The 14635-nt window shown below is 38.5% G+C and overlaps 1 protein-coding gene across 1 annotated transcript in view; it reads right to left on the reverse strand.

Annotated features, from left to right (window-relative positions):
• Window positions 1–407: 407 nt before the first annotated feature.
• BRE (brain and reproductive organ-expressed (TNFRSF1A modulator)) overlaps window positions 408–14635 on the reverse strand; it is a 288488-nt gene continuing 274260 nt past the window's right edge. The window contains exon 12 of the mRNA XM_019549599.1: window positions 408–1467. Within this exon, the coding sequence (XP_019405144.1) occupies window positions 1404–1467 (64 nt within the window). The 3' untranslated portion in view covers window positions 408–1403. The remainder of the gene's footprint in view (window positions 1468–14635) is intronic.

Here is a 14635-nt window from a genome sequence, read left to right on the forward strand (position 1 = left end):
AGCCATGACTTCTATTTGGTCTTCAATTCCTGACTGACTGAGCTTTTCAGTCATACATGGGGAAACTTTTTCTTTATTTTTTCTTCTTTGCATAAATTTGTTAGGGAAGATACTTTTCAGGTACAAACCCAATTAGAAGAATTTGTTAATTCAGAAAGAGCACGTGGGTTCCTTAGTCATATATTCCTCTTGTAAACAACAGGTTTCTTTAAAAAATCCCCAGTTATATAAACACAAGGATAATATTGCCAATCAAATAGTTTTATATGGTTCTATTAAGATAGGCAGCTATTATATGGTGATATATTAACTTCCAAATGGATGTTTTAGCACAGCTTCATCACCCCTGTACCATTTGTTTAGTTCTGTAACACTTAGGAGAAGCAAGGCACTTTTTCCACCTGACATTTATAACAACATATGAACTTTATTTTATTCCATGCTGGAAAGTACCCTGTCTATTTACAATTAATTTGGGAAGTGACACCATTAAGAGTCAGCTATATCTGGTCTTCCATAACATATCACAAAAAGGGGAAGATGAGTGGCTGGGATTCTGCATTTAGCAATTCTGTATTAGGAAAAATGATGTCGTCTTCTTTTCATAAAGTAAATGTGCTGATTCTAACTGCAAGTCTTCGATTAAATACACTTACAGCTCTATTACTATAACTGTTATCTACAAAGCTGTAGGCCTGTTTTGTCAACTTAGATTACACAGTTGGCGACTGAACTTTTCATACTAAAGCAACAGACTCTTCTTAGCAATAATGATGAATATTAATTAGCCACCTTTAACTTTATTGCTTAAACTAACCAACAACATAAGGACACTGCATTCAACACATGATGAACTTTCAACTGTGATGTTAAAAATGTTGTCAACATTAAACTCACTTGAAAGGCACTGCGTAAATTGCATGACTCACATCCATACCTGTATGGATAAGAACCATAAATATAGGCAAATGTCAGAGGCAGAATATGGCACTATATAGTCCACGAGGCATTCTAGTATGTATGGCAGTTATATGTTCTTAGGATACGCTGAAAAATAGTAACTCAAACATACAAAGGCTCAGAAAATGGAGAACATTGCTTAGAAAGAAAAATTACACCACTGCCTGAAAGACAAGTATTTCTGAAACAGGGCATCACATAGAACATTACTGTCACAGGAAAATAGTATCATATCTAAACAGTGTCTTAAAAATTTAATCCAGTAATTTAGCCAGATAAGGTCCTTGTTTCACAGATCTGATGAAATCTGTAGTAATCAAAACCATTCCAGCAGCAAAAAGCACATATAGATGTTCCAACCCACTTCCAGGAGGTCCTCTTGTGTGTTGATGTGAATGTGGATGTAAGAATCTATCTGGCACCATCTCAAAATCTGGTGTTTCCTAGAGCTTTCCATTGGCAAATGCTGCCTCCTGGAACTGAGGTACAAATGTTTTGAAATAAGCCCTGGTGGGAAAAAGAAAGCTAATGGTTAGCAAGGAACAAACTCAGAATGTGCATGTATGTGTGGGTATGCGTGTACGTACGAGTGTGCATGAGTTTGCCCTGTCCATATTTAAGAACCAAGAAAACAAAAAACCCCAGGAAGCAAAAGTCAGCCAAATCCATGTTTAGACACACAAATAAATGCCCTGATTTTCAGAAGTCTAAAGTGAATCACTAGGTTTCCACCTTTTAATTTCAGCAGTGACTATTTTTTTATAGATTGATTACAGTCACATACAACATTTTTAATGTGGTCAACACTAATCTCCTCCTCCTGTACCAGAGAAACTCTAGATTCCATTTTTTATTTCAAATTTTATATATCCCAGAAATCTTCTAGTCTTTCAGCCAAAATATTTTCCTGGGAATTTCAGTGAATCATTCACAATTGTTCCCATTTTACCCCTTTTTCTTTGTATTTTAATTCCTTTGGTTTTGATATATAGCAGTATTTTAGAACCAGAGATAGTGATGAACACTGGAAAATGGGGTTACACCATTGGCTGTGGCATTATATATTCAATATTCCACATTTGAAGCCCAACATACTTCTGCATTAGTTGAATTTATTCAGTTTTTGAAAAAGCTTCACATGTGGCACCATTGGCGCAAAAAAGTCACTTACAGGAAGTCAAAGTATTGGAAATGGATAAGCCTCTTTTCAGGAACTTGTATGAAATACAAGGTTCACAGAGATGGTAGAACAGTTTATATTACCTTCACTTTATTTTCCATAATGAATAAATATCAACACTTTAAAATGGTCTGTAACACAATACTTGCTAGTTAAAAGAAAAGTTTTCTGAGAAAGTTTGAAATTCTGATACATCAGTCTATAAATGAGGGTATTAGTTTCACTATCTTTAAAATGAACTGAGTAGCTTTTTTAGCCTATAAAATGAGTCTATTTTATGCTGGTTTGTAAAATACCTTTTGGTTTATTGCACTTCATCCCTCAAATCTGTACCAACAGCAGACATATTAATTCTGAAATGATATGCTGCTCAAAATAACTTGGTTGCAAAGCATGTTAAAGGCAGTTAAGTTTTAGTTCTCCCATTCGGTTCTACAATTTTACCTACTGATCATTCTCCGAACACTGAACTCTTAACCTGTTCTTTCCTATTTTACATCTACTTTTCAGTCCGTATCACACAGTATTTTCTTGGTGCATTTCTGAAATAAGATGCAATGCACATTATTTACAGGTATTACCTATGTCTACCAGTATGAAAATAATAAATGCCAAGAATTCCAGGGATTTCATCAGGCACACAGACATGCTGAATATCTCCACAGTCAATCAAGATCTAATTTCATAACACAGGCAGAAGACCTAGCTGCCACTCAACATCAATTACTCCTCCGTCAGACTTGAGATAGTACATGCTGTAAGATCAGAAACCTCTTCATCTGCTTGTGACAATGTGCCTGATAGACTCATTAAGCTGCAGTAACATTAAACTTGCAGAAGATGTGTGAAGCTATATGACATGCTGACCAAAGGCCAGATGAGCAGTGTAAAGGAGGAGTATCATAAATGGCTTGGGGAATTTAGCATTGTATATTGGACCTAAGAACGATCATGAAATAAGAGAGAACGTTAACCAATTTGATGTTTTATAAAGTACCGAGAAGCTATTGGGCTAAGTACAAATAGTCAAAAGCCAGAGGCTGAATTGATTCAGTCCTTGCATGTTAGGCTAAGTTGTGTAAATTGAACCGAGAAGCAAGTGAAAAGACATTCACTTTTGATTCCAGAAATGCAGGCACATGCCTGCAGTGGCCCAGGCCAGGAGCTGGGGAATGGTAGAGTACACTTCCCTGCTTGGCTGGAGAGGACAGCTTGGGCCAAGGCTAGCCTGCCCACCCTGCAAGGGGCGGACGGAGGTGCAAAGCATCCTGGGATGCCAGAGGAATGTGAGTTAATTTGAATCTGAAGAGGATTTGGGAAAGAAGTTCAATAAACCAATTTATCAGTTTAGTCTGATACTATATCCATTCAGGTTTATCTTAAATCGACTAGTGTTGGCCATTTTGAAAGCAGTTTGTGTGAATGAACTTCTGTCGTGTTACAGATCTGAACCAGTTTCTGATCACTTATATCAGTTTATGTGTAATTTCTGTCCCTAGCCTTGATGCACAAAATGTTGATGCAGCTTTTAGGACTGCTTACAAAATGACTGCATCTACTGGCACTCAACACTCACATATGTATGTGTAAAGCAGCTACGTGTCATCATCTGATCTACATGAGCAGCTATGGGTTATGTACTTTTTCATGGTTAATGTTTCAAAATATAGCCTATTGCAATGTCATGGCCAGTCTGGCACCATGGGACTCTCTCTCATATGTTGTCAATTGCAGTATCTCTGTCATCCCCTTAGCAGTTCTCTCTGTGTTACTCGGCTTAATATTGAATTATATTTCCTTTGCTTGCTTCATTTAAATGGATTCTTCATTCCCCTTCGATGGATTCTCTGTAGAATCTCCTCCCATATCTGCTCCCTTCTTTGCTACCTCTAGTTCCAATAATCCAACAAAAACCTTTCCGTCCTAAACTGGTTTTCTATCTGATGGACATAAAAGAAAGTATTTCTATATTTTCTTTTATGAAATACACTTTCCCTAGGATCTCTAGGAATTGTGTTGTATTAATAACACAAATGTATTAGCAACACAGTAACTGTATTACTTCTCAATTTGCTTGCTGCTGTGGCATGATTCTCAGAATGAAGCTAGTGACACTAAGTACCTACTTCTCATGCCATCTTTAGCTGCATTTAAATTTTTCCATCTTCTCACCATGCTCTCATATATACTTTTTCCTTCTGCTCCACTAGCAATTTCAACTCCTTCTTACAGTCTGATCCCTGGTACTATTTCAGCAAGAACATTACGTCTTTGCTTGTTTAGATCCCACTTGGAGAGATCCCACAAGTTCACGAGTTCAGTACTTCACAACAGTAAACGCCCATAATTCTTTCCTATGCTTTTAGGCTTGGCTTCTACTTTGTCATTTGTCTTATCCAGAATGAGATACAGGTTATATCAAGGACAATAACCCAGGATTGTTTTTTCCATCCAGGGACGCAAAATAAGAGAAATTATGAAAAGTGACTTAAGTGGATGATTATTCATCGTATTTTCAGTTGCTGAAGAAATAGACAGGAAACCTGCAGAAATTCAGCAGTATCACACACTTAGTGCAATGAGATAAGACTATTATTTTAGTTGAAGGATAGCGGACATAGTAGGGCAGGGAGACTTGAAATGGTGAGATGAGAAAAGGTTAAGGCCCTGGTGTAAATTAGTGTTTCAGTTCTGGGAACAGAAAGGAAATGCCAAATTTTTGGATACTTCAGCATCAGGATTTATCCAGAGGCCCTATATGGGGAGAGGAAAAAGGAAGGTGACAAATGACTCAGATCATTAGAGCTGGTTGAAAATTTTTCTGCCAAAATGATTTTAACAGAAAACGTAGCTCCTGCAAAACTGAGTTTTAATTTTGGTGAAATATTTCAAAAATGAAATAAAGTATTTGGTTTTGAGTTGGTTTGGCCTTACCTGAAACATTTTGGTTGTTGAACTGAACTGCAACAGGTTTTTGTTTTTGGTTAGCTTGACATTATGCTATTAACCTCAAGCGACGGTGCTTTATAGGACCTGAAACCCAAGTATTTTATGTCCCCCATGCTCTCCTACAACCTAGGGCCCTCAAACCAGACTACACATCCCATGATATACTGGCAGTCTTCCATCACACCAAGCAATATGGTGGTGCATTGTGGCAGTCATAATTGTAAAATATAAAAGGAAATGCAGTCTGACCCAGGAACTCAGACCACAGAGAAGAATAACAGCATTAGGCACAAACATAACTCTCACCCAGCATGATGTAGTTTAATGTTAAACTGACTTGAAACATAACACTTCCACATTTCCCTACCAGAATTCGTCAGACCTTTGTTTTGCAATTTTGATATTTGACTTTTCCTCCCAACTTGGGACAAAACAAAAGTCAAAATATTTAAATTTTGTGTGAAATGGATATTTTGATTTTTATTTAGCTCGAGAGATTATTAACCCTCGAGAGCAGAAAGCTTCACGTCTTTGCCCACCGACACAGGTGAAGTGTAGTGAAATTCATGCAAACCTTTTAAGATAATAATATAACATAGCTGAAGAATACATTGCCCTACACTAAGATGAGAATGTCCATATTATAGATTCAATTCAGTCTGAATTGTAAAGATTAATTTAAAGAAATAAAACCAAATAAATGAAATATGCTGTGCCAGTCTGAACTCTTTTTACATAACAACTGGAAAGTGGTTTTTCCTCATGCTGATACAATTTGTTTTATATCGATATGAATTTTAAAATGACATATAACCCTGCCTCCCGCACACACACACACACACACACACACACACACACACACACACACACACACACACACACACACACAGAAACAGCCAACTACAGCATGTAACCAAGGTTTTTAAAGGAAGATTAACTTCTCATGATACCCAGTCATTTAAGTCCATTCATAAAGAACAACTCAGGGCTCTCAACAACTGTAAACTTCAAGTGTGCTGGATCACAAAATATATTGAGCAAAGTATTGCACAGCAATTACAAATGGCTTTTTTGTTGTTTTTACAATACTTGACTGTCTGATACTATTAACAGCTTCAAAAGTGTTTTGAAATCCTTCCCCTCCACACCCACCATGTATCAGTCATCTGATATGAGACAAGAGGGCGTTAAAAATAATGCAGACATCCAGGTACCTGTTGAGTCACACTGAAGGTGCAAAAAGCCTACTTTGAGGCTGCTTGCTTTGTGGTTTCTCTCAGCTGAACCACATTGGGACTAGAGAGATTTTCTGAATGTTTTTCTTTCTGAGAAACAGTAAGTTCCCTTCTTTCCCTGATTTTGCTTCCCCACCCCCTCAGTGGCTCTGTGTCATAATGACCTTACAGCAAGCTGAAGAGGAGTGGATAAAATGCTTCCTGGAGTGCAGTAAGACTGCTTTGTACAAAAGCGACAGATGTTCTCTCATGCAGGTGCTGAGAACAATGCCTCTGCAACCCTCTCTGAATGGTTTAGGTCTTAGCTCACACTTAGTGTAAAGAGTTTGCTACCTTCTCTGCTCAGAGTGGGTGTGTATCATCATACACGCAGATGTCCAACTCTTCAATAAGCGTCTTACTGTAAGAGCCTTTTGTTTTTGTTTCTTCAAATGGTCATTTTCCAAGTTCAAGGTAGAAAGTTATGGATTTTCTATGGAAATTCTTCTTTCGCACTCCAGAAAGCAACACACATTCTCTGTATTTAACCAATATATATAGCTAATAGGGTACATTGAATTTCAGGTGCTGTGCTTAAGGACGCTGCTGAGAGTAAACCACTCATCTTTTCTTCACTTTATTATCTGCTAGAAAGAAAGTCTTGTTATTGCAAATAGTAAATATCTGAAAGAAGAAAGAATCAGATCGTTCAATCAATGTTTACATGTTTTCTAGTGGTATAAAACAATGGAAGTGGCACAAGACCTCAAGAAAGTCCCACAAAAACAATATATGTCCAAAGAGAATGGATTTGGATGTTGAAAACATACTTTGATTCAGAATTAACTTGCTTTATGAGATTTCACCCTAAATTTAGTATTATTCTAATGCAAATAAGTGTTAAATTTAAAATTTCAATGGCAGTCAACCTATAGCAAGATCATTTAATTTCACTTTGCTATCACAAAGTGGTCTCTACTGACTTACAAAGAAGCTGTTTCACCTTGAGAGTCCAACACTATAATCCTCTTTGAAGACTACACTTGAAACTGGTGAACTGTATTAATTTTCTATCAAGGCTTCCACACACTTATACTGAAAGTATGCTGTAATTATAATGTATGTTCTATTTCTTTTCTTTTCTTTTTTTTTGGTTCTTTTTGGTGTTATTTGTTTAATAATGCTCTTGTTACTAATGGATGTTCAATAGTGTTGAGAAATGGTCAGTAACTTTGGTTTCTATCAACAACCCTAATGTTCCCAAATGGCAAACCCAAACCCTAGAAAATGAGAATTCCAACTATGAGAAAAAGCCACATATAATGCCATATTGACTATATAATTTCATTTCTTTGACTCAGATTCTCAGCAATACTAGGCAATCACGGGACACAGCTAATGAGAGAGGAGGTGAAATCCTTTTTCTTTTCTTTCTGTGTCTAGGATAAGAGCATCATTGAGTTGTGAATCATCCTCCAAAATCATGAAAAAGAGTTCTAGCTGCATAACAACAACATCCTCTCACATATGAATGCTTTTGTGCCAAGTTTTCTGATATTGATGGCCTCAAAGCCATCTATGTTAGCAAGGTTTGCACTGACATTCTTCATCTGTGTCAACAACTCAAACTTCAGTTGCCCTAGTGTGTTCATAGATGTGCTCTAGGAGATGGGGGGGGGGGCCTTAATTAGCAAGCCACACTAATTAAAAGTGTCTGACCGACACGTGTATCAGAGTTCCCGCACTGAAAAAATGGCAGCGGGGTACTTTGAACTAAAGCTTGTTTGGTGAGCTTTACTTCAAAGTGCCCACCATTATTTTTCAGTGGGGAGATGCTGATACATGCAACGCTGGAGGCTGTTGGAGCGCGTTAATTTCTGCACTCCAGCAGACTCTATTGCAGACTGGATTTACAGCATGTCGGAGCAGCCTCCCTGAACGTGTGTAAGTGCCCTTACATGGCAAGAGATGATTTCAGGAAGAAAAATAAATAATTCTTGATGGTCAAAGCTTGGTTTCAAGGACTCTTCAATACCATTTTAGAATCCCATTCAGACCAGGGCCCTCATCACCAGCATTTTATATTCTGTTTGGCACTGTTTCTTGACCTGGATCCATTCCCTAGAGATATACATGCTGTCATCACCTTTTTTAGACCACTGAATACCTGGACCACTAGATTTCTTCCTGGTGCCAGCTTTGAGACAAATACCAGTTTTTACATATTATTATATCTGCATTTCAACTAAGCATGGTTTAGACTTTTATTTCCACCTACTGCAGATAGGGGTTAACATCTTTTAAACCATGTTGGCTTCAGACTCAACTATGGCACTTTAAAAAGTGTTAAGTCCTGTGCTTAGTGGTATTTTAAATCATGTTAGCTACAGTAATATGTTTAGGTACACACATGGACAAATAGAAAACCCTGTTCTTTAACCCATAGAAAAAGTTGCATTTTTTCCAGCAACTAGCTTATTTAAACCTGTTGTATCTGGCTGCCTGCAGATTCTCTTTTAATGGTGGGAATGTCCACCCATAGCTCTATACCACCGTTTCAGAGGATCTGAGTTAGGGGGTGATGCCAGAGTTACTTTTGTGTCTTTGCAACGCTCAGTTGTCTGAACAATTCCTTGGGATTTTGAGTATGTTATATACAACAGAGCAGGCTATATACAACTGTCAGGCTACTGTTAATTATACCAAGAATTTCACCTCCTCTCTCCTTAGCTGCATCCAGTGATTACCTGATATAGCTGAGTATCTGAATCAAAGACATTAACTTGCCTCTTAGACATTATGTCTGAATTTAGCCCAATAACTTGAGACAATTCCATTTGTTTATAAATAAGTCCACTATTTGAAATTTTCATATGACAGATTATGGAAAAATCATTTTGTGCCACTTCCTTCCTTCTACATTCCAAATCTGTTACAAAAGATCCACAGGCTCCTTCAGATTCATGGATCTTCAAAGTAAGCTCTATGGGAAAGAACTTATAAACCTGGTCTTCAGTGACCTGACAATGTACGCCACACTGGGTAATCATATAGGGTGCAGACAGAAGTGACATTTTTTTGAGTGATCTGGCTCCTGAAAGTGTTCTACAGCCATGTCATAACACACATTCATGGCTGCAGAGTGCTTTTAAAATGGCTAGTCAGGTGAAAAATGAACCCTGGTTAAATCAGGTGTTACATTTAGGTGCTGTAAAGCCCAGCATTTTAGGGAAACTGTGTTCCCTCCAGGGTTAATTTTTTAGAGGGGGGGAGAGGGGGGACACAACAAAGGGATGGGGGACTGGGATACTGCCCAGCCACCCTGCCCCATATGTTAGGGGGAAGGAAAGGGAGCTCCTGGCTGCTAAACAGCCAGAGCTGGAGGGAGAGGTTGGAGAACAGGGCTCCTTTTCCTCACAGCCCCTCCAGCTACCCCAAATGGGGTACTGGAGGAAGCTGGGTCAGGCCCCTGAGGTGAGGGGTTCCTGCCCTCCCCCACCCTCAGCTCTGGCCATTCAGCAGCTGGGAGCAGCCAGCATGGAGCTCCTGGCTGCTGAATGGCCAGAGCTGGGGTGGGATGCAATGGAGCCCCTCACCTCACAGGCTCTGCCTGGCTCCCCCAATACCCAGCTGGGGCGGGGACCCTGTTCCCCATCTCCCCCCCCCAGTTCTGGTCTTTCAGAAGATGGGGGCTCTCTTCCCCCCCCCACCGAGAGCCCCCAAGCTGGGGGGGAAGGGGCTGGGGAATGCAGTTAAACAGCCTGCTGGAGGCTGCTGAAGTGCCCCCAGCAGCTGGCCTGGGCCAGTACACGCTGGCGCCTTCCTCCCTCCGCCCCCACTCTCCCCCAGCCAACCCAACAGGTGAATGTCTGTCAGGTCAGGGGGAGCTGGTGCGATTTAACTCATTACGCTTTATGTAAAGCACCATGAGTTAGAGCAGGGCTCTAATGTCTGTCTGCACCCATTAATGAAGATATATGGTTCAAACAATAAATAGGTATATAGAACCTAATGCCTTCATTTAATGAAGAACCTAATATATTTACAAAATTATTTGAGGCAGTTTATTCTCATATAGAATCTACACTCATAACAGTACCTGAATTAGTTAGCTATGTGTTTTACAAGAGGTGGATAAAGATGATGTATAAACCATCCTTCAACAACATTAACTTGAACACACTGAATTATTCACCCTCTTCTATTAAGGTTGCTCTCATGCACCTAACCTCAAGAATGCTGGTACATCTAACCACACTTGGTTGCAGATCCTCAGGCCAAATGTTCCTTTTTCTCTGATCCCAAGTAAAATATTCTAATTACCAGGAAGAAACCCAGGTCAAAGATGACTGATCTTTCATAAATAAACTGAGAGAGTTATGCTCCATCCTCTTCTAAGTCAATTATGTGAAAACAGAAACTAAAAAGGGCATAGGTTGAAGCAGAATAAAGCCCCGTGGCTTCTTAATGTCTTTGACCTATTCCTTCTAGACTGGAATTATTATGCTGCCACTTCTTAATACAATCACAGTACATAAATGAGGTCAGCAGTGAAGACATGTTAGAATTAGAAAAGGGTCTCTAGACTCTATTAATGTCATTCAACTATTCCTTTTTACAAGTACAAAGTGGTGATCTTAGTACATCTCTGTATTTTTCTGTACTTGCTGTAGCTTGTTCTAAACAAAGAAAACTTGTTTTGAAATACTTAACACCCACAACAATCTGTTCTTGGGTACTTGACAAGAGGGCTTGTCCCTTCCTGACCACATGGGCATCGTCTGTCTGGTTGATTTTGTATAATTCCCAGTAATTAAGCTTCTGTTTAAAAGGCATGTACATATAATGCCACTCCCATACATGGGGTATGCTTTTTCTTTATAACAGAACAAAGCCAAAGATAGAAATGTTAATGGTGTCTCCACTGAACAACTTTCAATCTCTGTTGAATTTATTATCACTACAAATTAAATAGTGAATCTAAAATGGTTAATGATTCATCCAACAGTGGCCTTGCATTTAAGTCACATTTCATACCAGCATTCATCTACACTGTAATGTGACTGTACTTCTGCTTATGTATCTCTCTGAGCTACAAAGTCTAACTTTTAATATTAACTTAATACAAAAGCTTCATAAAGGTACTAAAGTTGCACAAGAAATTTAAAGCAAACGGAAAGAGTTATATGAACATTCATTTAATACATAAGCTGCAGTAAGCATGGCATGATATTAATACTTTAGCTAAGGTTAGTATTCCAATTATAAACCCAGATTTTGGACAGTTAACATTTTTGCTATTTTTTACCTGTGATGGAGTTGAAGTATTGGGTATTAAGTTTATGTACTGGATACAATAACTCTATGGCAAAAACATTTTCATTTGTAAATTCATGCTTTGAATTACATTCTATTTGTTTGTCTACATTTGTCTAGTATTCATCACTCTAGTGTTGGAGTGCTTTACAAGGTTACTGCCAAATTAACACTTCTGTGACAGAAACCTTATCTCTTTCCTTTTGAACTGTTTTTTTTTACAATGGAGCATAGTTGATGATTCCTTCTCTACTGGATCTCTCAGAACAGAAATCTCTGTGGTAACTGACAGTTAACATACCCATATCTTGCACTGCACTCTAACAGTGCTGGCTGGCCACGACATTCAGAGGTGGCTAGTGATTTTGGGAACCATAGTTTCTGGGTGCCCAACTTGAGATACTTGAAAAGGTACACAATTTTCAGCTGCTCAGGAATTCATGGAAATCATGCTTTTAAAGAAATTAAGCTGAGCATTCAGAAGATGAAGCAAACAAAACTGCCAGTAATATCTGAAAACCATAGCTAATATTACCTTGACTCAGTAGCAAAAGAATCTATGTTTTCAGAATTTCTTTATCATGTTAAATATATATATAAGCATGGTTTTTTTTTAGTATTACATGAAGCTGCTAGATGCTATGCTGCTTGTGATGTGGATCATATCTACCACCCTACACATCCTAATCCATAGCAGGCTGTTTGCTGTTACATAAAATACAGTGCTTGAATAGTTTGCCTGGGGTCCTCTACCTCAGACCTGTTTTATGCATTCACTAATCAAAATGGGGGTTACAACATGGAATATTTGAACTGTTCATTCAAAAGCATGTCATGACTTATTTAATAACTATTAATTTAACTAAATACACAAAACATACAGAGGGAACACTGTAGAATGCAATTATGTGGCTGTATGTATTTTATCTTTCTGTCTAACTGCCAAATAGATCCATGAAAATAAACCCTTCTTCTATTCTTAAGCATCTCCCCCTGCCACTTTACCTTATTTCTCCCAGTCTATTTCTGTTCTGTGATGCATCTAAAAAAGAGGAGCTCAGTCCGTTTCCAATGCCTGTTTTCATATATTCCATACACCTGATGAAGAATGTCTTGCATTTGTAAGCTTGTCTAACTGTACCCAACTATGCAGCTGGTCCAGTAAAAAATATCCCACAAAAATCCTTGCCTCTTGCATGTTTCTATATTGGTGACATAAAGGGATAAGATAAGAGGCAGTAAGAAGGATGCACATACACCTTCACTACAAAGAAACACAGCAGCTTCTACCCTTAACTAGACTACGTAGTCAGCTGAATAAATGGGGGTGAATCAAGGCAGTCAGTACCAGAAGAGAAAACAAAATGTGTGGGTTTGTGGTGAGGTCTGCAGGAGGTCTGCAGAACATTTTAAGCACTGCTGAAGCTGCCTGCCACTCTGCAATTCCACAGCATTGCATGATAGGGAACTGGCTCCACACAATTAAGGACAGAAAATGTGAGTTATTCCTACCCCACCTTTGCATCAAAGAACTTCTGAAACCAAACCGCATTCATCTTGTGCAGCACAAACATTAAAGCCCATTCATTTCAGTTAGCTGTTTATTTTTCAGTTTAACTAAGAGTCCCTCCCCTCTTTCAAAACTTATGGTTAGTAATTTTTTTTAATAACACTGGAAGTTATGGAATGATTTTGAAAGCCAGTCACATTGGCACAGTATTCAGTGTAGCTCTGTCATATTAACTGTAAGGGCCTTTCTGTCTAGCATACTAGAAAAGGAACCTTGCCCATCTCTATCTGAAACGTAACAACAGTAGGTATAATAAATTAACCAATACTGAAGGTTAAATGGTGTCCAAAGAAAAGGAGTGCTAAGGTTCTAAGGAATTAGGGTGGAGCTGAGACTGCAGATTATTATATGGCTTTGCACCAAACACTAAACTCAGAGAGCAAATAAGCAGGACTACCACTTTCCAGATAATTTAGACCTTGGCTCCAGAGGTACATCTGTTCCCAAGGATATGGGTCTCTATTAAGAATACTCACAGTAGAGTGTAACAAAAAACCTTGTAGACAAGCCACAAGAATCTGGATTAAAAGGAATTAACAAAGTGAGTGTAACTTTTTTGAGTCATCTATAAATATTCCATCTTCAAATCATGATTCTCGGGGGTCTATTTTCTTACCAACACACAAGAATTGTGCGGGGTACTACTGCATTATAACTCATGGGAGTAACATGTATAAGGCCCCTCAAACATCAATAGCAGAGTAGACCTTATATTTTAAACCAGTTTATCAATGTCTTCTGCCTAGCAGTTCAAAACAGGTAAGTATTTCAGTTCCTTCACCTTCTCCACAGTATACATAAATAGATTTGCTTCACTCAGATGAAGGCTTGTGGTCTTAGATCACAGCAGTTTTACTTCTGCTTTTTTAACTTCCATTTTCCCCAGGGGATTACTCAGTGATTAGGGTACCAGCCATCTGTGAGGGAGGGAGTCACTGGAATCTTATGGTCACAGTGTGAGTGTTCAGCATCTTTGCTAGGGGATCACATGCAAGATATTCCAGAGTCACCATGGAAGTAATTCTTCTTAACAGAATGTCTCTAAATAATTACAGTGCTAATTTAGGAAAGTTCCGGATCCTGTGATCGACACAGTGACAGGCCTACTTTTTTTTTTCTGTTTTACTTGAGTATCCTAACCACAGCTTTCCAGTCCACATACCTAACGCCTACTCCTTTGAAGAGGACACTTCCTAGACAGATATTTATTATTTATTTCTACAGAGGTACACATTTTACAGTAGGTAAACTGTACCTATTGATAAGTGTCAGTCCAGAGTGGCTTACAGTTTAAAGGCACAAGTGATTACAAACAAAACAGTATAGACAGAATACTATCTGGCAGTTATAGCTGGGATACTTTACTGAATAGGTGTGTACTTTGAAGGCAATGAAAGTGCCAGACATGATGCAAATGAGTAGCACAAAAGGCAGTGAAAGCCAAAA

This window comes from Crocodylus porosus, unplaced genomic scaffold, assembly GCF_001723895.1.
Source record: "Crocodylus porosus isolate Cpor-Errol unplaced genomic scaffold, CroPor_comp1, whole genome shotgun sequence".
Taxonomy (NCBI): domain Eukaryota; kingdom Metazoa; phylum Chordata; order Crocodylia; family Crocodylidae; genus Crocodylus; species Crocodylus porosus.